The sequence below is a fragment of the Biomphalaria glabrata genome, chromosome 13 (assembly GCF_947242115.1).
Source record: "Biomphalaria glabrata chromosome 13, xgBioGlab47.1, whole genome shotgun sequence".
In the NCBI taxonomy this organism is placed as follows: domain Eukaryota; kingdom Metazoa; phylum Mollusca; class Gastropoda; family Planorbidae; genus Biomphalaria; species Biomphalaria glabrata.
The window spans coordinates 22,798,802-22,821,579 of NC_074723.1; the positions used below are offsets into that span (position 1 = coordinate 22,798,802).

The 22,778-nt window shown below is 38.7% G+C and overlaps 1 protein-coding gene across 2 annotated transcripts in view; it reads left to right on the forward strand.

Moving 5' to 3' along the window:
• The window catches only part of LOC106077038 (uncharacterized), a 41,615-nt gene that overhangs the window by 8,777 nt on the left and 10,060 nt on the right, over window positions 1-22,778 (forward strand). For both annotated transcript variants that reach the window (XM_056008465.1, XM_056008466.1), the window contains exon 2: window positions 20,992-21,279. In XM_056008465.1, the coding sequence (XP_055864440.1) occupies window positions 21,183-21,279 (97 nt within the window). In that variant the 5' untranslated portion in view covers window positions 20,992-21,182. The remainder of the gene's footprint in view (window positions 1-20,991; window positions 21,280-22,778) is intronic.

Here is a 22,778-nt window from a genome sequence, read left to right on the forward strand (position 1 = left end):
TGGTGTTTATAGATTTAATATCTGATAACTACGTAGGCGTAGGTCCTAACTTTGTTTTGGAGGTAGGTTTAACTAACATGATATCATCCATACTGCATTAAATGTAGTCTTTCTACACTGGCCAGGATTGGCCATGAGGGCAGTTGGGCATATGCCCGGGGGCCGGCATCCAATGGGCTGTTGGGACGGTACTGTCGTCGAACAGTCTGCTTGGAATTGCAGTAACACACTTAGTATATTATAAAAGATTTTAAAATTTGTATCCTAATAAACGGTATAAGGAGATTCGATATTGATCTTCAACATACGATTTATACAGTCTTTACAGTGTCAAGAATTCACGCTAGTATATAAATACATTACTTGTTTCATTAGAAAGCATTATTCCATTCAAAATAATGTGTTGATTACATTAAATATAGCCTACGAGCCTACCAGCCTATGGTACTACCAACCTACCTAGACCTACGTTATACAATACTTTGCATCAACTCACGTATGAACGCTATTAGTTTTGGATACATTAACAATCTTATTATGTCGATTATATAACAATCTGTGGACTGTATGTAAATGCCACGGCCGATTTTGACACCTCGTTCGCCCCTGCGTCTAACATAGAGTAATATTGGAGATTTTTCTCTACAGCAAATAAATATAAAAACGCTCGCTATTCGGTGTGTCCGGTGTGTAGAAAAGAGGAAGTCTGTATCCGCCATGCTATTTAGAAGGGAGGCGATACATTTTGTTCACTTTTTTTAGCACAGTAAAATCAAATTTCTAAGCACTTTTGCTTTTAACAAACACATTTTTATTTTTTTGTTGGCTACGGTGATTTATAGAGCGTCCTTGACATTGTTTACAATCGAACATGTATCGTGAAATTCTCCATATTGACACAAATGCAGTACCGAGTACGAGATCTAGTTGCAGTACCGAAAACTAGATCTGCAGTACTGATTACTAGATCTAGTTGCAGTACCAAGTACTAGATCTAGTTGCAGTACCGAATACTAGATCTAGTTGCAGTAGCGAATACTAGATCTAGTTGCAGTAGCGAATACTAGATCTAGTTGCAGTACCGAATACTAGATCTGGTTATTGATGACTCATCTTGCATTTGATTTGCTCTCGCCATGAATTATTGAATATGTAATCTCTTCTGCACGCTAGAGGTTTGACCTGTCAGACTGGAATAGACATTTCGAAGAGGACATTAGACGGGCGTCAATAAATTTATCGTCTTATATTCTTACCTTATATGTTACAGACGCTACTTAAAAAAAGATAATTACGTCCTACGCATTTCTTGTGACATTCTGGAGATTATATATTTAATGTGTGTGTGTGTGGGGGGGTGGTGGTGGTGATGGTCTGGATGCTAGGGCATTTAACACAAAAACATAAATGGGTGTTGATAAAATATTGTGCTAGTCAGACTTCGGCTGTGACCTATTTTTACTCACGTATTTTTTTGGTCAAGTAAAAATGAAATGAGCCACAAAAGAGGGGGGGGGGGGATCCCTCACCAAAACCTAGAGTACAACGTACAACGCATTTCTCTGCAATAGTTTACTCATAGAAACAAAGCAACTAGAAAACAACAAACTAGTGCAGCCCACTCGACACTCTTCTTGCTCAGGTGATTCTCTCTACCTGGAACATGCCCAGGAAACGTCACAACCCATGAATCACAACACTCACTCACTGCTCTCTTTCTCTGCTCATACTTCCACCTTGACCTCTTTAAAATACACGCTATGTAATGGTCTTCCTGCTTAGCCAAAAAAAAAAAGTTAGAAAAAAAAAGGAAAAAAAAACAAACTAGAAACATAATTTTTTTTTAAAGCAAGTTTTTATTTGTCCTCCTTCCTTTTAACCAACCCTTCCCCCCCCCCCCCCAAAAAAAAAAAAAAAGACAAAACGTGAAAGCAACAGCGAAATGTTTCTAAGTTAGCTCCTGTTTCTTTGTTAATCTAATGAGTTATACAACTAATGTTGTATGTTTGTCTGTTGATAGAAATGTAGGCTAGTATCCATTTGTTGAAAGACCTTTAGAGATTAGATTTGTTGAAATATCTGTTGAATGGTCTATAGAGTGTCCATCTGTTGAACAATCTATACGGTGTACTTCTGTTGAATGTTCAATAGAGTGTCCATCTGTTGAATGGTCTATAGAGTGTCCATCTGTTGAATGGTCTATAGAGTGTCCATCTGTTGAATGGTCTATAGAGTGTCCATCTGTTGAACAATCTATACGGTCTACCTCTGTTGAATGTTCTATAGAGTTTCCTTCTTTGAACAATGTCTACGGTGTACTTCTGTTGAATGTTCAATAGAGTGTCCATCTGTTGAACAATCTATACGGTGTCCATCTGTTGAACGGTCCATCTGTGTAATGATCTATAAAGTGTAAAGATAAAAAATGTTTATACATCATGTAAAGAGAAGACGTTTCTCTTTTTGGTCCTCAGGAAGTTTTGCGATATGAAAATAAATACAGCACTTCGAGCTTCTACTAAAATGATTAATGACCTGGTCGCCAGGCTGCAGCATCAACAGCGTTAGGGTTTTATGATCATTTTTCAGTCCTGGCCCGGTTTCTTCTCAATCGGCTGTCAGACCCATCCAAAGCGATGAAAATTTGGGTGGGGATTTATTTCCGGTCTGTCAAACGATATTTTCAGGCAGTTTGTCAAGGGGTATAATATGAATTTGGGCAGTCTTTCAAGGGGCCTAATCAGAATCAATATGATTTTTTTTTAGCTTAGCGAATCACATGAAGTGATCTTTTAAATTGATATCCCCACTTTCTAACTGTATAAATATACCTATAGATATATGTGGAAAGCGTGGTCGAGAGGCTAAGTACTCTTAAACTTGTCTTGGCTACCTAATTATTTCCCTTGATCCTAATTATATGCCTGTATTTATTGCCCTACATAAATTGCAGGCCATGACATTCCCTACTAAGTTACTAACACTCATCTTCTCTCTACCATGAGATTCGTTTTTCTCACCATGCAAACGTTATGGTCATCTAAACATAACTGAAAATGGCTTGTTAAATAAGACAAGTTGGCCCCAAGTTTGTTTGTGTTAAATAAGACAAGTTGGCCCCAAGTTTGTTTGAGTTAAATAAGACAAGTTGGCCCCAAGTTTGTTTGTGTTAAATAAGACAAGTTGGCTCCAAGTTTGTTTGTGTTAAATAAGACAAGTTGGCTCCAAGTTTGTTTGTGTTAAATAAGACAAGTTGGCTCCAAGTTTGTTTGTGTTAAATAAGACAAGTTGGCTCCAAGTTTGTTTGTGTTAAATAAGACAAGTTGGCTCCAAGTTTGTTTGTGTTAAATAAGACAAGTTGGCTCCAAGTTTGTTTGTGTTAAATAAGACAAGTTGGCTCCAAGTTTGTTTGTGTTAAATAAGACAAGTTGGCTCCAAGTTTGTTTGTGTTAAATAAGACAAGTTGGCTCCAAGTTTGTTTGCTTGCCCCTCCCCCCACCTCCTTTTTTTTTGTCCAATAGACATGAAATATGATCAGCACATGTGGACGCCTGTCATTTCGATTCCAGCTGGACTCTGCTTCAATAGATCACGTGGATGCCTTCCAGTGCCGCGAGCGATAGGTCTGCAGGATTTGGTGCTAACGCTTACATATGTGTGCATGAACAATAGTCAGGTCTGTATGGGTGTGTAAAATAGTTATGCTTGCCATGGATGTGGCAAAATATGTAAGTCACAGCTGGGGCTGCGCAGCCACGGGAAATACTGCATTCCTTACTAATCTTCGGACTCAAAGACAAGCCTTATTATTATAAGTGTGTAAATTCTTGTGCGTGAGCATATGTGTGTATGTAATGAGTTTGTGAATATTTGTGAGTGTGTGTGTGCATATGTGTGTTCATGCATTTGGGTGTGTGCATGTGGTTGAGTGTGTGATTGTGTTTATATGTCAGCGTGTTTGTATGTGTTTGGGTATCTCTACATATGTTAAATGCATGTACATGTGTGAGACTATGTGCATGTGCATGCGTGCATGTATGAGTGTGTGCATGTGTTTGAGATTCTCTACATGGGTGCGTGCAGGTATTTGGGTGTTGTATGTGCATGTTTGTCAGTTTCTTAACATGTGTGTGAGTCTAGATACGTGTATATGCCTATGCACTGCAGTAATACAGGTACGCACGTTTAGTTTTGTATCGGTCTGCTCTCAGACACGCTCACGTATAATTTGATATCAGTAGCGTACACATTCTATCATTCAACGCATGCATCACGTGCTGGGTGACCAGTAAATAACTTCACCACACATACGCCTTATCTCCCCTTCAGATCTTACTTATATGTGTTTTATAATCTCTTTTCTCCCTGGCAGCCATTTTGTCTGCACGTGACATGTAAACCTTGTAGTTACCCACTGGCTCTGAATAGGTTTCTTTTGATATTTAGAAATTAACTTTTAGAAAAAAATGCTTTGTAGAGTGGAAAACAGCATTCAGCTTTACATATTCCTTAATCTGTTGGACCGTTGGGGCACCACACAAGATCTGTCATTCGTCTTTTTCTATTCCTCTCTGTCCTTTTGCCTTGGATAGAATTTTTCACCGACAGTCCTGTCCATTCTTTTGTTTTCTCATCGTTTTTTTTTTCATTTTTTTTTCATGTTCTTCCTGGTACTGTTCCCTGAAGGAAGGTCTTTGCGAGCCCTAAGGAACTTGTGATGTGGCCATAGAGTTTGAGTTTTTTTTTAATACAGTGGTCAGCAGGTCATCGTGGGTCCAATGGCTGTATTGATCCTGTTTCTAACTTCTTCATTTGTGATGCGGTCTTTGTAAGTGACACCTAGGAAAACATCATAGAAAAATATAAACGTCACAAATCAGATTTGATGGTCCGGGGGGGGGGATATCGTAAAACAATCATCAACAAATACAACAAAACAGATTTACAAGACATGGGGAATTTCAGGATAGCAAGATAAAAAAAATATAGCGAAACAGATCTGGCGATTTCCGATAAATTATAATTATAACAAAAAATTTGAAACTTTATATTCATTCATTAAAACACAGACTTGACTGCACAGTGCAGGGCGTGGGCCAGACAGGACAGTGCAGGGCGTGGACCAGACAGGACAGTGCAGGGCGTGGGCCAGACAGGATAGTGCAGGGCGTGGGCCAGACAGGACAGTGCAGGGCGTGGGCCAGACAGGACAGTGCAGGGCGTGGGCCAGACAGGATAGTGCAGGGCGTGGGCCAGACAGGACAGTGCAGGGCGTGGGCCAGACAGGACAGTGCAGGGCGTGGGCCAGACAGGATAGTGCAGGGCGTGGACCAGACAGGACAGTGCAGGGCGTGGGCCAGACAGGATAGTGCAGGGCGTGGGCCAGACAGGACAGTGCAGGGCGTGGGCCAGACAGGACAGTGCAGGGCGTGGGCCAGACAGGACAGTGCAGGGCGTGGGCCAGACAGGATAGTGCAGGGCGTGGGCCAGACAGGACAGTGCAGGGCGTGGGCCAGACAGGACAGTGCAGGGCGTGGACCAGACAGGATAGTGCAGGGCGTGGGCCAGACAGGACAGTGCAGGGCGTGGGCCAGACAGGACAGTGCAGGGCGTGGGTCAGACAGGACAGTGCAGGGCGTGGGTCAGACAGGATAGTGCAGGGCGTGGGTCCGACAAGACAGTGCAGGGCGTGGGCCAGACAGGACAGTGCAGGGCGTGGGACAGACAGGACAGTGCAGGGCGTGGGTCAGACAGGATAGTGCAGGGCGTGGGCCAGACAGGACAGTGCAGGGCGTGGGCCAGACAGGACAGTGCAGGGCGTGGGCCAGACAGGACAGTGCGTGGGCGTGGGCCAGACAGGACAGTGCAGGGCGTGGGCCAGACAGGACAGTGCAGGGCGTGGGTCAGACAGGATAGTGCAGGGCGTGGGCCAGACAGGATAGTGCAGGGCGTGGGCCAGACAGGACAGTGCAGGGCGTGGGCAAGACAGGACAGTGCAGGGCGTGGGCCAGACAGGACAGTGCAGGGCGTGGGCCAGACAGGACAGTGCAGGGCGTGGGCCAGACAGGATAGTGCAGGGCGTGGGTCAGACAGGACAGTGCAGGGCATACAAAAATTGATACAGATTTGATTGAAATCCTAGTCAATATTTTAATTTAAAAAATCCTGATGATTCAAAATTTACAGGCGTCCATTCGAGAAATAAATAAATGTCCTGTTAATTCTGATTGTACATAATCACTACTGGGTTACCTCTATAACTGACTGATGCTTAAAGAACAAAGTTACTGACAAGTCTAGTTCAGATTGTTTTATTCCATTATTTTAATGTACTAGTTATTCTTTTGTTTTATATTTCTAGTTTTCATGCTACATAAAAAAAACAGACTGTAACATTTAAAGCTTATGAATGCTCTATACATTGACACGGTGTTGTATAAATATTTCATGACTTAATGAGTTCAAACTGACCAGTGTACTTGTGTCGGCAACGAGACTCATCAAAATGTTGCGGCACTAGACATCCTTGACAGATAATGAGATGGCCTCGTATAGCTTGTGAAGGAAAACTAAAAAGTAACACACAAAAAAAGTCTTTCTCTTCAATCTTAAAGACTAAAATAAGTGGAACGACAACTTGTCAGGCGAACATGATCGATTCTTTAAAGAGGTCGACATTTCAGAGTTTACTTATCAAAGTCAGGCATTACTTATCAAAGTCAGGCTTTACCTAGTCTCAGATGGACTCGATAGTGAAAGGTTGGAATGGTGATTATGCTGGTAGCATAATGTACCGTACTGAAGATAGTAAATAAAAGGACTGCAGTTAAAAGTCGAGTGGCTGGAAATAGGAAGTGGTTGGAGAGGTGGGGTGGTTGGACTAAGGAGGAGGAAAATCGGTTGGTCTGAGGTTGTTGGAGATGTGAAGTGGTTGAACTGTGGTGGTTGTAAAGGTTAGATGGTTGAACTGGATGGCTAGAAAGGTGTGATGTGGTTGAGTTATATACTGTTTGCAGTGGTTGTTATGAGTTATTTGGAGAGGTGTGTGGAATGGAGAGACAGGATGCTTGAACACTTCCTACAGTTCGTGGGCTGTATTGATTATGGAAATATAGTAGTTAGAAAGGTGAAAAGAGAATTACATATTAAGGAATATAAAAACGATGACAGTCAATGCTGAGACGAGGTGGTGCCAGGCGACCATGTGCCTTCTTTCCCTATCGTTGAATCCAATTGAAGAATTTGGTTTTTAATATCGGGATTTTCATTCTAGCACCTAACATTCGGTGATAGAAACAAATGAACACAATTGACTGTTAAGTCTGGAAGCGAAACTTCAAATGTCTGGAGAGTCATGAAAATTTGTTATTGACTCAAAGTGCAGTGTAACATGTAATGTACTGCCATTCTGTTTGAATGGACGGTGTTCGATTCCCTTTATTTCAGAAATGTTTGCTCTTCTGTATATAAGACATCACAGATACAAGATATCATAGCTCCAAATGACTCAAGTGAAACACACATTTTCATCATAAGAATTTGAAGCATTCACTTGCTGACATACTTTTGACCTTGGACTGAAAATAAGAATTTTTCAAATCATTGACATAGAGCTGCCAATTCAAACATGTAGTTAACAGCTAAACACAAATTTGGAACTTCAATAAAAAGAAAAAAGTTTATCGTTCGTGCTTTTGATGACAGAAACATGACTCTTAATCCTCCTACTCGGAGTCCCACTTGATAATGTTATCTACCGGATCAATTCACCTCTACTCATGTGTTTGTGGTTCCTACTTAGTAAGTACTCACGTGACTTACCTATTTAAACCAACATCATAGTATCACGTTACAAGCCTACCAGGAGCTCGACCCATCCCCAAATATGTTCTGTGTGAAGGCTCGCTTGAGCGATGCATTATTTTCGGCCATTACCTTAGCAATGTCTTTCATCGCCTCCTCAGTGGCGGCTCCGTGCGATGGGTTAGCGAGTGTGCATTGGCGTTGAAGTGATCACGAGCTGGGGCGGGAAAATATAGATATTTTTTTATAAACAAAATGTTCATATCGAAAATCTGTTCCTTGGGAAATGAAAGCACACACATACACATTGAAACGAGAAGAACATAACGCCTGGATATATGTCTGGTGATAATTTTTAGACTGAAAATACTATTTAACAAGAAAAACATTTTAAAAAATACTTTTTTTTTAAAGACAATAACTCCTTTATACAACTTATAGAGCGATTATTTTTCTCTTAATTACTAACTAATGCTCGATTTTTTTTTTAAAGGAACACTTTTTACCCTGCCACATTCTCCCCACCCCCCCTTTTTTCCCCTAGAAAGAATTCTGGTTTAGCGAATGTATAGCTCTACTAGACTTCCAATAAAATGTCTTTACATAGAGACTTAGAAGCCGATGCTCAAAATGTTCCTGATCATTAATATACCCGAAGACATATAGTCCGTGCAAGATAAATATTTTCTCGTTCCCTAGCCAAATTTAAATTTATTTATTTTTTTACCATGAGAAATTATAACGGTCAAACTAGAATTTTCCCAGTACGGCCAACGAGCTAGTTAGTAATTCTATTTAAACACACGCTAATGTTAGCATTGTGAAATATTATGATTATTTCGTCATATAATTTACAGAAATTTCTTAAAACTAAAAAAAAACAACAACAGGACATTATGTCGTATTTGTAAAATTGTTCATATGGATTAGACCTTGAAATTGTGTGCAAATCATTTCATTTCCTGGATAATTCGTAAAATTCACGGTATGAAGTCCTTGAGAAAAAGTTAAAGATAGACATAGTAATTTGCAGTCCATTCAATAGTGACCGCTGGGCAGCCAGGACTTTTTTTTATGCATGTGTGAGTGAGTGTGTGCGTGTGTGCACATGATTAATCTTCATTTATTGTACCCTAGGATAGGTTCTTCCTGGAGTTAATCGAAAAGTTCTAGACTCCCCGCCCTTGCCAGCAAGGGAGTCTGGGGGAGCGCTGTGCGCTCTCCCCAGTGGGGTGGGTGCTGGGCGAAGCCCTGCCACCAAGCACAATTTCCTGTATTGAAAGCCAACAAAATGCATATTCTGAGGTATCTACACATTACACTGCTATTAAAAAGTTTTATTTCAAAAACCTAATCTGCTATTCTTACTTACTTAGATCCTCCCGCGCCGTTCGGCATTGGGCGGTAAGCTGCTTCCACAAAAATCTGTCACTGGGAAATTCTGAAACCTACTCTGAGGACCTCCATGAATGTGTGGCGAAAAGTTGTACTAGGTTGTCCCTGTTTGCACTTTCCTCGTAATGGCCTTCAGGTCATCGCAACTCTTATTATGCGTAATTTATTTTGTCGGAGAACATGTCCCGCAAACCTCGTGCGACGCTCTGTCACAACCTTACTAATGGGTAGACTCCCAGTTCGACATAGGATTTCCTTGATTGAGACCCGATCTCTATTACTGATTCCTAAATTCCGTCTTAGCCATCTTTGTTAAGGGACATTTAGTCTTTTTTTTTTCAATTTCGGCAGATGACTATTCACTGCACTTTATTAATGGAGCTCAGCCACTGGTATAAATTTGTAGCCTCTCTTGGCTACGCTCATGGAATTAGGTGACTGTAGTTTGCTTTAAATTTTATATCGAAAATAGAAGTTTATCGTCAAAATCATCTGATTTTGGGGCTTTAAACTAAAAAAATATCTGAATTTTTATTAACAAATTCAAAACAAATTCAAAACCACCTTAGCTACGCTCATAGACTTTGGTGACTGTAGTTTGCTTTAGAAGAAGAGAAAGGTTTTCAAACTCAAACTTCTCTGTAGGGTTTTTTAAACTCAAAACCATCTGGAGGTTTTTTAAACTTAAAAAAAAAAGCTCTCTGGAATAGGGGGATTTAAAACCCCCCAAGGCTTGGCTACGCTCATAGAATTTTGACGGTGTAATTTGCTTTGTTTTAAATCGAAGAGGTATTTTTTAGCTTCAAACCCCGCTGAAGTGGGTTTAAACTCAAAAACCCCTTTGGCTACGCTCGTAGCATTTTAAATGCGTAATTTACTTTTTTTTATATTGAAGAGGTATTTTTTAGCTTCAAAACCCCTTTATTTATGCTCATAGCATTTTAAATGCGTAATTTGATTTTTTTTTTTTATATTGAAGAGGTATTTTTAGCTTCAAACTCCGCTGAAGAGGGGTTTAAACTCAAAAGCCTTTTAGCTACGCTCAAGGCATTTTAAATGCGAAATTTGTTTTTTTTTATATTGAAGAAGTATTTTTTAATCTTCAAACTCCGCTGAAAAAAAAGGGGGGGGGGGGGTGTAAACACAAAATGCCTTTTGGCTACGCTCATAGATTTTTGAGTGTGTAATTTTTTGTTTTTTTAAATATTGAATAGGTAGTTTTTAGCTGCAAACCCCGCTGGAAAGGGGGGGGGGGGTTTAAACACAGGGTTTAAAATTAAAATCTTCCTTAGCTATGCTCTTGAAATTTGGGGACTGTAGTTTGCATTATTTTTTTTTATTTTTTTTTATAAAACAGGGGGGTAACTGCAAAACTGCTCTGGGGCAAGTGATGGTCTAGTATTAAAATCTCACCTAAAATAAACAAATTCAAAGCAATAAATCAGTCACTAAATTCCGACCCCCCCTCCTGCTGGGGGGGGGATTTCATTTGGGGTGTGGTGTTGAACCCCAAACCCCCCTCCCCTGGCTACGCCCATGCCGCTGAGTCACATTCAATTCTGTTCAAAAGCTTGGTGTCTTATAGCGTATAAAATGAAAACTAGCTACGATATCATTAAACTGGTCGCTTTACTATTTGAAATATTCAGGTATGGTATACCGGTATAAGTAGGACTAACATTCTGTAGTATACCGGTACAAGTAGGACTAACATCTTCTGGTATACCTGTACAAGTAGGACTAACATCATGTAGTAAACGTACACTTGGGTAACTCGATGGCTGCAAGTAACTTCGCTTACCTTATCTCTTTCCCACGCTCTCCAAACGTTTGTTCTTCTTTGTCTGAGTAGATCTCTAAAGTACTTTCTCACCTTTTTATGACGCCATTTCTCTGACGCTTCGCTCGAAACGATCCAGTAGTAAAATGCTAAGGTCGAAATCACGTGACTAAACTTTGACGTTGTGCTAGTGGAAGGGGAAGGTGGACAATTAGCGATATAGACAATTCTGCAGAGCTTAAATGGTTTATATCAATATATATCTGTCTGGTTAAAGGTTTGTGCATAGTATTTCTCCCACACCCTTTTTCTCCAATCGAGCTGAAATTTTGCCCAATTATTTCTTTTACCTGACAACTCACGAATCAATTAAAAACAATTAGTTACTTGATTAGTTAATTAATTATTTGTAATTAATTTGTTTGGTTTTGGTATCTCAAACAACTGAAGTAGTGGTATTAGCTGAATTAGTCCCCTTTATACATCGTCGTCTCGGTCTTAGTGAACGCAACATGAAACAATAGGAGGAGACTATAGAAACAATAGGACGAGACTATAGAAACAATAGGACGAGACTATAGAAACAATAGGACGAGACTATAGAAACAATAGGAGGAGACTATAGAAACAATAGGAGGAGACTATAGAAACAATAGGATGAGACTATAGAAACAATAGGACGAGACTATAGAAACAATAGGAGGAGACTATAGAAACAATAGGAGGAGACTATAGAAACAATAGGACGAGACTATAGAAACAATAGGAGGAGACTATAGAAACAATAGGAGGAGACTATAGAAACAATAGGATGAGACTATAGAAACAATAGGACGAGACTATAGAAACAATAGGAGGAGACTATGGAAACAATAGGAGGAGACTATAGAAACAATAGGACGAGACTATAGAAACAATAGGAGGAGACTATAGAAACAATAGGAAGAGACTATAGAAACAATAGGACGAGACTATAGAAACAATAGGAAGAGACTATAGAAACAATAGGACGAGACTATAGAGACAATAGGAAGAGACTATAGAAACAATAGGAAGAGACTATAGAAACAATACATAACTATAGAATTTTCCACGTTCATAGGCTCTCCACTACTAGAGTGGTTACCGTCTTGGCTTGAGAAGCACGAGAAGGCTTGAGCCATGATCTCGAATTTAGGTTCCCCCCCCCCCCTTTTTTTAATTTTATAAATGCTTTTTTATTGTTAGTCTAGATCTGTTACAAATTTAATGACATGACTGATCCGAACTAATTGATACAAGTACTCTCAATATAAGCTGTGTTTTTTTTTTAAAGTATTTTTAAAAATGTTTTTCTTGTTTGGAGACTGTCTAAGTGTAAATGTGTTATCTGTGTGTGAAAAAGGGAGAAAGATAGAGAAAAGAGAGAGAGACGAAGAGAGATAAAGAGAGAGGGAGGCAGTGAAATAGAGAGAGAGAGAGAGAGAGAGAAAGAAAGAGGCCACTAGCACACTTGATACCGAAATCTATAGCTCTGGATAGGTGTAGACGGTGACAAGTGAACTTAAATTGAACACTGGAATACAACCGTTGTCTGCGTAGGGTATGGCAAAATATGTAGGTCACAGCTGGGACAAGTACCCACGTGAATATACTCAGAAAGAAACAAAGATTCCTTGTTCTATATGCTTGGAAAAATGTGTACAAATACCCTTTCTTCCTTAGTGCTATTAGAGCATGGAATGGGTTGTCTGAGTCAGCAAGGAAAACCAATGACTTGGCAGAGTTTAAGTCATTGATTAACATGCATAACTAGATTGACTTAGTGATACGCGTAGGTTGTAATTATCTTCTTTTTTTTTTGAAGTAACGTCTATATTTTATAAGATAAGATAATACTGTTTTTTATCTTTGGGCTCGAAAACTAAGCTTATTATTATTATTATAAAACAACTAAGAAAAACGCAAACACTCATGCAGAGAAGTTACGTTAACTATAAGAGACAGAGAAAATATTTCATCATCCGCAATTTTTCTAAAACTCTCCACTTGAGTTCCCACAAATAGAAGGGAAGTAATCAATACAGCTAGTGATGCCTCAGACCTTGGTCCGACACTCTTTTGTTTTGAATATTTTCCGCATTTATTCGTTGTATAACGTTTTACAGTCGATCAAGCGTAGTTTCATTGGAATTAGAACAAAATTCCTACATCTGCTGTTTTCTTTAAAAAAAAAACACGTTAATTTTAAAAGAACAATAATACTTCTGTAATAATTATTTCGCACTAGGCACTGACCTAAGGAACAGTTTTAGCCGTCAGAATTTCATTACGTTTATATCTTTAGCAAGATAATCATTAAAAATACTTTTTTTAAAAAAGACTATTCCTCCTTTATGGAACTTGTTGAGCGATTGTTTACAATAAAATAAATGAATGTTAGATTTAAAAACACTTCACTATCCCGTCTCCTTAACTTTCTCTCTCAGACAGAATCCTGCTTAACTCTTTCTCTCCTAATTGACGATACCATTAAATTAAATTAATGTTTAATTTTATAAACTTTATTTTGTGTTATATAAAAGAAGCATGCTATTGAAGCTTAATCATAACAGGATAGTGAAATAGTAATGGGCAAAATGAAGAAACGTGAAACAAAATTACGGAGAGAATGAGTTAAGCCAATGTATAAATCTAGAACACCTTTTAATATTCCAATGATAAGCGTTTAGATCTAGACCTAGAAAACAATGCGCACAATTTTCCTGAACATTAACTAATTACACTCTTGAATTAAAGCATTTAAAGCCTTACATTCGGAAATTCCCAGACGCTATAGTCCTATCAAGAACGCTTAAGTCCATTCAAGAACGCGATAGTCCTTTTAAAAACGGATGTAGGATCTAGACCATAGACATAAATAAATATAGACTGGAAGTAGGAAGTTATTTTTATTTGGGGGGAGTCAATATGTTTTATGTACTCTATCTATGTGAAAAAAAAATGGCGGCGATTGAGCTATAAATTCTAGGACTAACATTTCAGCCAATATATACCTTTGATCTTTAGTTTTGAAAAGTGCAAAACTGCCATATTCCCAATATTTTGTCTTTGTTTTATAATCATAGACATAGGCAAATATATATAGGTTTGTGATGTGGATCTACAAACTTATCTTTTCCCAAATATTTCCGATAATAATTTGTTCTTTATCGTCCAGTCTATATATATATGTCTATGATCTAGACCTAGATTTATTCTCTTTATTTATTCTCTCGCGAAAGTTACATTTTTTAAAACTTTTACTTTGTAAAATTATAACAGTCTAAGTAGATTGTTCCCCGTGTGGCCAACGAGGCAGTAATTCTTTTCTCAGCGAAATATATCAACTGTTAAATTTCTAAGAAAATCGTTAGAGCCATTTTGAGATCAGCGTTCGCCCACCCTCCACGAAGGAGTGACTCGAATAGAGGTTTTATAAAAATATAGAAATATACATCTTGGATCAGCTCACATGCCTATATAAATGTATTCACAACTTTGTCAAAATAATTGATAAGGGCTTAACATATGGAATGTAATAGTATAGTATGGAATAGTATAGAATAGTTTAGTATTATATAGTCGACCCACGGTATGACTTCACTACTAGCAAGGCTTGTAAAGTAGTTCTGTACGCAGTAAAGAATTAATAAAATGCAAATACGAATTTATTTTCTAATACAAACTCTAAAATTTCACTTATTATCCGTATCCCTATCCGTTTCGCTAGGGCTCCACAACGGTTAAATCCGGCCTTGCTATTAAGTGACGGGTGCATACAGACGTGACCTCCGTCGAAGGTGCCGATACAGAGTAGATTATTTCGTGAGGTAGAAATTAAAAAAAAAAAGTGATCTTTCTTGGTCACAACGGTTCGGCCCTGCTATATTGTGACGGGTGAATACTAATTGTTCTCTCCCCCCCCCCTCTTTTTTTCCTAGGGTAACTCTAGTTCGTCCGACTTGCAGAAATAAAAGAGTGATCTTTCCTTTACTTCTTTTTTTTATCTCTAGAGAGTTAACTTGAAAGTTTCAGAAGTTTCTTTTGAATTGAAGAGTTTTACGTCCTATACCAAAGCCAAACCAAAGGGCATGGGATGGCGTCAGGCTTCAAACCCACGTCATTATGGCGACAGATATCACACTACAAAGCAGCCATAGTTAAGTCCATTATAGTTAAGCATCGTAATAATTATAATAATAATAATTATAATAATAATAATGTTTGTCTTCGAGTCCGAATATTAATGAGAAATGCATTATTTCCCGTGGCTACGCAGCCCCAGCTGTGACCTACATATTTTGCCGAATCCAGGGCAAGCATAACCACTGTCCACCAGTGGTCGATTAAGATTTTCTTTTCGCCGTCTGCGTCTGTCCTCGGCAACGGATTTTCATTTGGTCTCAAATGTGTATCCCGCGGCCGATGTGAGCGACCTCCAGCTGTCGCTTTCTGGGTCCGCATGCAACCAGTTGCTCTCTTCTGTGTCACGTAAAGCTAATTGGCGCCTAAGCTGGACTTTAAAGCGTTTCCGTGGAGCAGCTCTGTTACGTTGACCACCTTTTAGCTCACCAAAAGGGACTTTCTCATCTAATGTGAATTAAACAAACTTAAACAGAACCAGTCCACTACAGATATTTTAAGATTACACATTTAGTTTGGTATTTTAAAAAAGTTCAATATAGATATGCTTTCATCTAATAAGTAAATTTACCAGCTAAACAACGGGCTCACTTCTTTCTTCGGCGATTTTCATTTTCCTTACAATTTTGCATCTTTATTCAATTCGTCATTGAAACTATGTATGATTTATTAATAGATGTTTTAATTTTGTTGGGGTCAGTAAAAACCTAAGATAACTAAGATGTTATATGATTATTATCTTCTAAATCTAATTGCCAGGTACTCAGTGGAGAGAACCGAACTCTCTGTTAGGATTCGAACTTCAAACTAGTTACTCTAAGTTCGGCTTCTAAGCTTTCTTACCGCTGCCTCACATTTCATATAGCAAATCTAGTTAATTTTTAGTTAAAGCGTGATAGTAGACTCAAAGAAAAACTATCAATGTAGTCAATGTAGATATGGTTTCTTTATAGTCATAAAAAAGCCTTTTTTTTTAGTCAAAGAAGAAAATAAGACTATTTTAAGAAAATAAAAAGCATTGCTTGATCGAAAATCCACGATTATGTTCTATTTTAAGTCCAACGACAGGCTTGATATTCGAACTGCACCCTCTCTACGCACAGACACGCACACTCACTGGCGCACACACACGAGCGGGAGCAAAATCGTTTTGCTTAGTAGATTTTTTCTTTTCTTTCTTTTTTTTTTTTTTCAGAAGGAAAACGAAAATCGATAGGAAACATGATCATGTGAGGCAAGAAACTGGCGGGTAGACATAGTGAGACTGGGGCTAGTGAGACTGGGCTTAGTGAGACTGGGGTTGACATAGACTGCGGAAGAATATCAATGAATATTAGTAATGTCGAGAAAAGCAAACAGCCAGGCCTGTATCAGTAATTGTCTCAACAGAACTACTGAGAATTTTTTTTAACTGTCCCTTCTTTGGTCATTAAGACGCGCGCATGTATACACACACACACACACTCACTCACAAGAACAACATACACACCCTACTTTTACTTCAAACAAAGTCATCACAATCTTAGACACATCTGTGCCAAATCTGCTAATAACGTGTCAGTGTATTCCGGTAATTATAGCGCCATATTTAATTGAAATAGCCTACAAATACACACACATGCAGAAATTACATATACGCACTAACACATACTTAAACAAATCTGAATACGTATACGCAGTTGTGATTTAAAGGGCATAATGTAGGCCTAGTCAGGACCTGATGTAGACCTAGTCATAGCTTGGCGTACATGTTGTCAGAATATAATGTTGACCTAATCAGGACCTAATGTAGACCTTATCTGGACCTAGTGCCGACCTTATTGGGACGTATATAGAACTCAGCCTTATCCGGCATAATGTAGACATTTTCCGGACATAATGTAAACCTTATCAGGATATAATGTAGACCTTATCTGGACATAAAATAGACCTTTTTTGGACATAATGTAGACCTTATTTGGACATAACGTAGACCTAGTCTCATATGTCTCTGTTTTTATCACCGTAGCATCGTGTTAAAAACGTCTTTGGAGCGGAATAGATTTATAGTTCTGTCTACCATTGAATTGCTTGATGGTACTGAGAGACTTTTCTTCGATGGTTGCAGAAACTTTGGCGTGGGACTACAGTAGTGGCACGCTACAATGTCCTCTAAATCCATCGTTCCATTCCTCATAGGGCACTTCCCAGGAAACGTCTACATAAAATGATGTTTCCATGCCGAATATGAAGACCACACATTAAAATTCCCCATGTTAGACAGCCTTCGGCCTCCGATACTCGTCTGTTAGGGTGAGTAGACAGTTGAGAAGCTTAGGATTGAGGGGTGTGACACCTTGATAAAAAAAAAGGTAACTCAAACCCAGACTGATCTTGATCATATCAGAAGAGGTATAGATCTTAGGAAGTGGAGATGGATTGGTCACACCCTTAGAAAAGATACCAACAACTGAGCTACACAGGCCTTAGAATGGAACCCCCCAGGGAACAAGTCGTAGAGGAAGACCACAAAGAACGTGGCGGCGCAGTCATAACATAATACACAACTAGTCAGTAGTCATAATACTAGATGAAGCCGAGAGGACAGAAAAGAGCTGGGAAGCCTTTAAAAAACTAGCAAGAGACCGTGGAGAGTGGTGTGTTTTTACTGAGGCCATATGTTCCATGAGGAACTCAAAGGAAAGATGATGATGATGAATTGATAATGACTGCCGAAGAGTCTCTGCATTAATCCTGGCTCAAGAAGAAAATCCTTTCCTGATGGTCTAGTCATGATTTGATTTTAAAAAAAAACGAATTTTATCCATGGGTGCTCTTGTTAGAACATATATGTTGTACAACTAGTCAGTAGTCATAACATAATACACAACTAGTCAGTAGTCATAATATTATACACAACTAGTCAGCAGTCATAACATAATCCACAACTAGTCAATAGTCGTAACAATGCACAAAATTGTATTAAGATAAATCCATATCTCTTATCTATCTATCTATCTATCTATCTATCTATCTATCTATCTATCTATCTATCTATCTATCTATCTATCTATCTATCTATCTATCTATCTATCTATCTATCTATCCATCCATCCATCCATCCATCCATCTATCTATATAAAAGAGTTATCTTCCCATGAGATTTTCTATCTATCTATCTATCTATCTATCTATCTATCTATCTATCTATCTATCTATCTATCTATCTATCTATCTATCTATCTATCTATCTATCTATCTATCTATCTATCTATCTATCATATATTACATTATACATATAATAAAAAATTCCAACATCAGTAAACATCTTTTACTAGATTCTATCTGTTACATTTGTGAAACGCTCAAGAACAGATAACTACTTCTCATGTTGTTGTTTTTTCTTCCTTGTGTGCGCGTGTGTTGTGGATCTTATTATTTGGTCTTGCTTTGAATATAACCTCTCAGTGAGCGTTGGGTGAGGGTCCAAGCTGTTCTGTCAGTGTTCACCCGCAGGAGGCCTTACTAATTGCCAGCCGCGTCTCCTGTCAGCTTTTAAGATGTCCCCATTCCTTCCAGCAACAGGACATCAGATTCACGACAGCCTTCACACTCGTGCGATTTGCGTTCTCTGAGACACACATACACAAGACTCACACGTCACTGTGGATTTGTACAAAGTTAAATTCCAGAACACTCGGTCTCACCCCCCACCCCACCCCAACCCGCTCGCATCCTTTTTTTTATATAAAAAAAATCGAAAGTTGTTCCCAACTCAAGAATTGCCTTTGAAATCATTCGTCTCCCCCTCTCCCCGTTTCCCCTTCTTAATGTTCCCCTCCTTAAAACACCCCCGCCTCCGCGTTAAAAAAAAAAAAAAAAATAAAATCATCAATTCCTTTCAGCGACCGCATTCATCGATGCTAACGAATGTGAACCAAACATGATTCAGGCGTTTTATCAACAGTTTTAGCCGCCCCCCGATGGGAAAAACCTCCATTGGTTGTGTGCTGCGTCTGTCTGTAACGTTTAATCTAAAAAAAAACTGAAGGCCTAAATGCCTATAAAAAGTCTCAGCGCTACATTCTGGTCTTGTAGACGTATCCCCAGTGTTTTTAAAATTAAGTCTGCCAATTGGTTGACACACACAGAAAGAAAATTAAATGACATATATATACCGAATAAGCTTACGATGTACTGTGTTTTAAAAGGACATTTCTAACGGGAGGTAATCAAACTCTTTTTTTTTTTTTCGTATAAGCCATAATTGTTAAATTCCTTTGACATAAACGTATAAATGTTCAGCATGTGTTCTTGAAGCAACAGCTCCTCTTAGTCTTCCGAAATTGTTAACTTTTGTTTTATAAAACTAAGCATTTATATTATACGAGCCGAGCCCTGGCGTAGTATACGCCCCCCCCCTCTCTTTTTTTCTAAGCCTAGCGCTCTGTCACCACGAAAGTTACGTGGGATAGCTCTAGTCCGACTTGCAGAAATAAAAGAGTTATCTTCCCATGAGATTTTCATCGTGGTTAGGGTTATGGTTGGGCCATATAGAAGATGCTGCTAGTATATTTTTTTTAATAAGTAAAATAAGATATTAATCACTATATTACGAATATTTATATACCACATTGTGTGTCTTTCTCGATCTGTTTTTATACCCGCTAGTTACAGGTACACGGTGTATAAAAGTGAACTTTTATTTACCCTACAAGTGGCTTCTGTTGTTTCCTGTCACACAAAACTGAATAATTATCTTTTGGCGGGGGTGGGGGGGGGATGAAAGGAGTTAGAAAAAAATTGCATTAAATCTATCTTCACAATTTTAGTTTTTTGTAAACAAAAAGCTTCAATTTCATACGTTTTTCTTAGTACTTTGTGACAAAGTTGTAGATGTATTTGTTGTATCAGTTGGATACTTTTAATATTTTCGTAAACTTTATAGACAAACTTTCAATAGGAACAGTTTAAGGAGCATTCACAATCAGATAAGCCCCTCCCCCCCCCCCCACACAAACAAATATGCAGACATATATATATATATATATAAGGAAACAGATAGAGAGAAAGAGGAAAGGGGAGAGAGATTCATAAATATTGGAAGAAGACATAAGAGAAGAAGACATAAGAGAAGAAGAAAGCGTTTGTGAGATAAGTCAGAGATTTAAAACAAGAGTTGAAAGAAAGATAGAAGGCACGAGAGTAGCTTTAGAAAACAGGAGAGTATCCTAAATGAGAAAGAATTGAGATAGAGAGCAGGAGAGTATCCTAAATGAGAAAGAATTGAGAGAGCAGGAGAGTATCCTAAATGAGAAAGAATTGAGAGAGCAGGAGAGTATCCTAAATGAGAAAGAATTGAGAGAGCAGGAGAGTATCCTAAATGAGAAAGAATTGAGACAGAGAGCAGGATAGTATCCTAAATTAGAAAGAATAGAGATAGGAGAGAGAGTATGCTAAATGAGAAAGAATTAAGATAGAGAGAGAGTGTATCCTAAATGAGAAAGAATTAAGATAGAGAGCGAGAGAGTATCCTAAATGAGAAAGAATTAAGATAGAGAGAGTGTATCCTAAATGAGAAAGAATTAAGATAGAGAGAGAGAGAGTATCCTTGATGAGAAAGAATTGAGATAGAGAGAGTATTCTAAATGAGAAAGAATTGAGAGAGAGAGAGTATCCTAAATGAGAAAGAATTGAGAGAGAGAGAAAGAACGCGTAAGACGGAGAGATTTCACAAAGCCTCCTAAATTCCTATCGAGTCAGGCGCCGAGCTTGGTTCTAACTAAGTTTTATGTTATGGACCTCCAAGGCGTCTACCAGACCAATGTGCTTATGTAGAATTATTTTAATCATTTATTTTTCGCTTTCAGGGTTTGAAATAATTTCATCACGATGCAAGTCTGTCCAGTATCTGATTTGACCATGGTGTCCATAACACTTCTGAGGTCATTGGCCAAAAGTGACCTAGAGTGACCGAGCCATCTCTCACCAAAACCACCCCAACCTCTAGCCAGCCCTTACCCGCCTCATTGTTCAACTTGGTTGTGATCAATTGGCATACATGTCGTCTGCAGCCTTATCTCTCGCCAGGGTGAAGGTCAAGATGGGAAATCTTTGGGCCCGCCTTCGGCACAAAGACGTTCGGATTATCTTGCTTGGTGAGTAACAAAAGTGTACATTTAGCGGCACACGACGAAGAAAAGACAAATAATTTCAAAACAATATATTTATTTATTGAAAACCACAATTATCACTTAAATTCCTATGATTTATTCTGGGGTTAACTAACTCTTTTTGTTCGGAATAGATCATATGATAATCAATATCAGATAATTGTCGTCCATTGTTGCATATAGCATACATCGAATTCCTCATACACCATTAACAACTTTGGATTTATAAGTGCAGAAGTCTGTCTTCGTACTTTGTGCTAAACATTAAGAACTGATATCGTTCTTTCCACGTGTATACGCTATAATTTGCGACGACGAATTCATAATTTATGAACTAGGGCAGGTATATAGCATTGAACAAAGTAAATGATCCAAAACAGCCAAATAATATAACATAAATTGCTATTAGAGGATGCCCAGGACATAAGCGACATAGCGACATATAGGATACCAGCACAAATACCAACCTTATGTACACCTAGAACTGGTTGGACTTGTGTCATTGAAACTCCTAATTCAAATTGCACAGACCACTTGATGCTGTTTTTTTTTTTTCACAATTAAAAAAAAGGATTGATGGTGTTTGTTTTTTTTTTGGGGGGGGGGGGGGTATGCCATAACTTGACATGACTTTGAAAAAAAAAAAGGCTTAAAGCTTAGGCTATAGCATTCCGCCTCTTCCTGCTCTCTCCCCCAATAGAGAAAATAGACTCCGTGTTAGACGGTGCAGAGCCAGCGCTCATGGTTGAGCGATAATTAAATCCGATGCCACTTTTCGGGATTGAATGAAAACCATGATTTTACTGACCGTTCGGTTTACGACATCCTTTGGTGTGTGTGCGTGCGTGTGTGTTTTGTGAAAGATACCATAGTCTGTGCTGGCACGTAAATCACACATTTGTATTTTATTTTAACACTCCATGACTTCAATTGGGTAGAACCTCCTAACAGTTCTTAGAAGGGGAAGTAACAAGGATACAGTTGAGGATCTGTTAGTTATAACCTAGTCTATACATTGATGGCTTTAGCTAGTGTGATCAAAAAGAAAACAACTGTGAACTATTGTCTATAGGTTTTAAATATATCAGTTTAAAACAGAGCAGAGAGGAGCACCTGTCAGCGGGCAGGTTCCGGACCAGACAGCTCTTACAAAGGCTGCAGCATACACATTTGGGACCAAAAGAAAATCTTATGCCGAGACAGGCGTAGACTGCAGAAAGGGAAATTAAACCGACCACAGGCAGACAATGGTTATGGTTGCGCTGGATGTGGAAAAATATGTAGATCACAGCTAGGACTTCGTAGCCAAGTGAAATATCCTCTTTAATCTTCGGGCTCAAAGATAAACCTTATTATTACTATTATTATTATATTTTAAACATTTTAGCAAAAACGGAAAACCTTTCACGGTTCACCGCCTGGCTTCGGCATTGTTTTAAAGACAAACCGGCAAATGAGCCATCGTCAGACAAAGATCAGCCTGA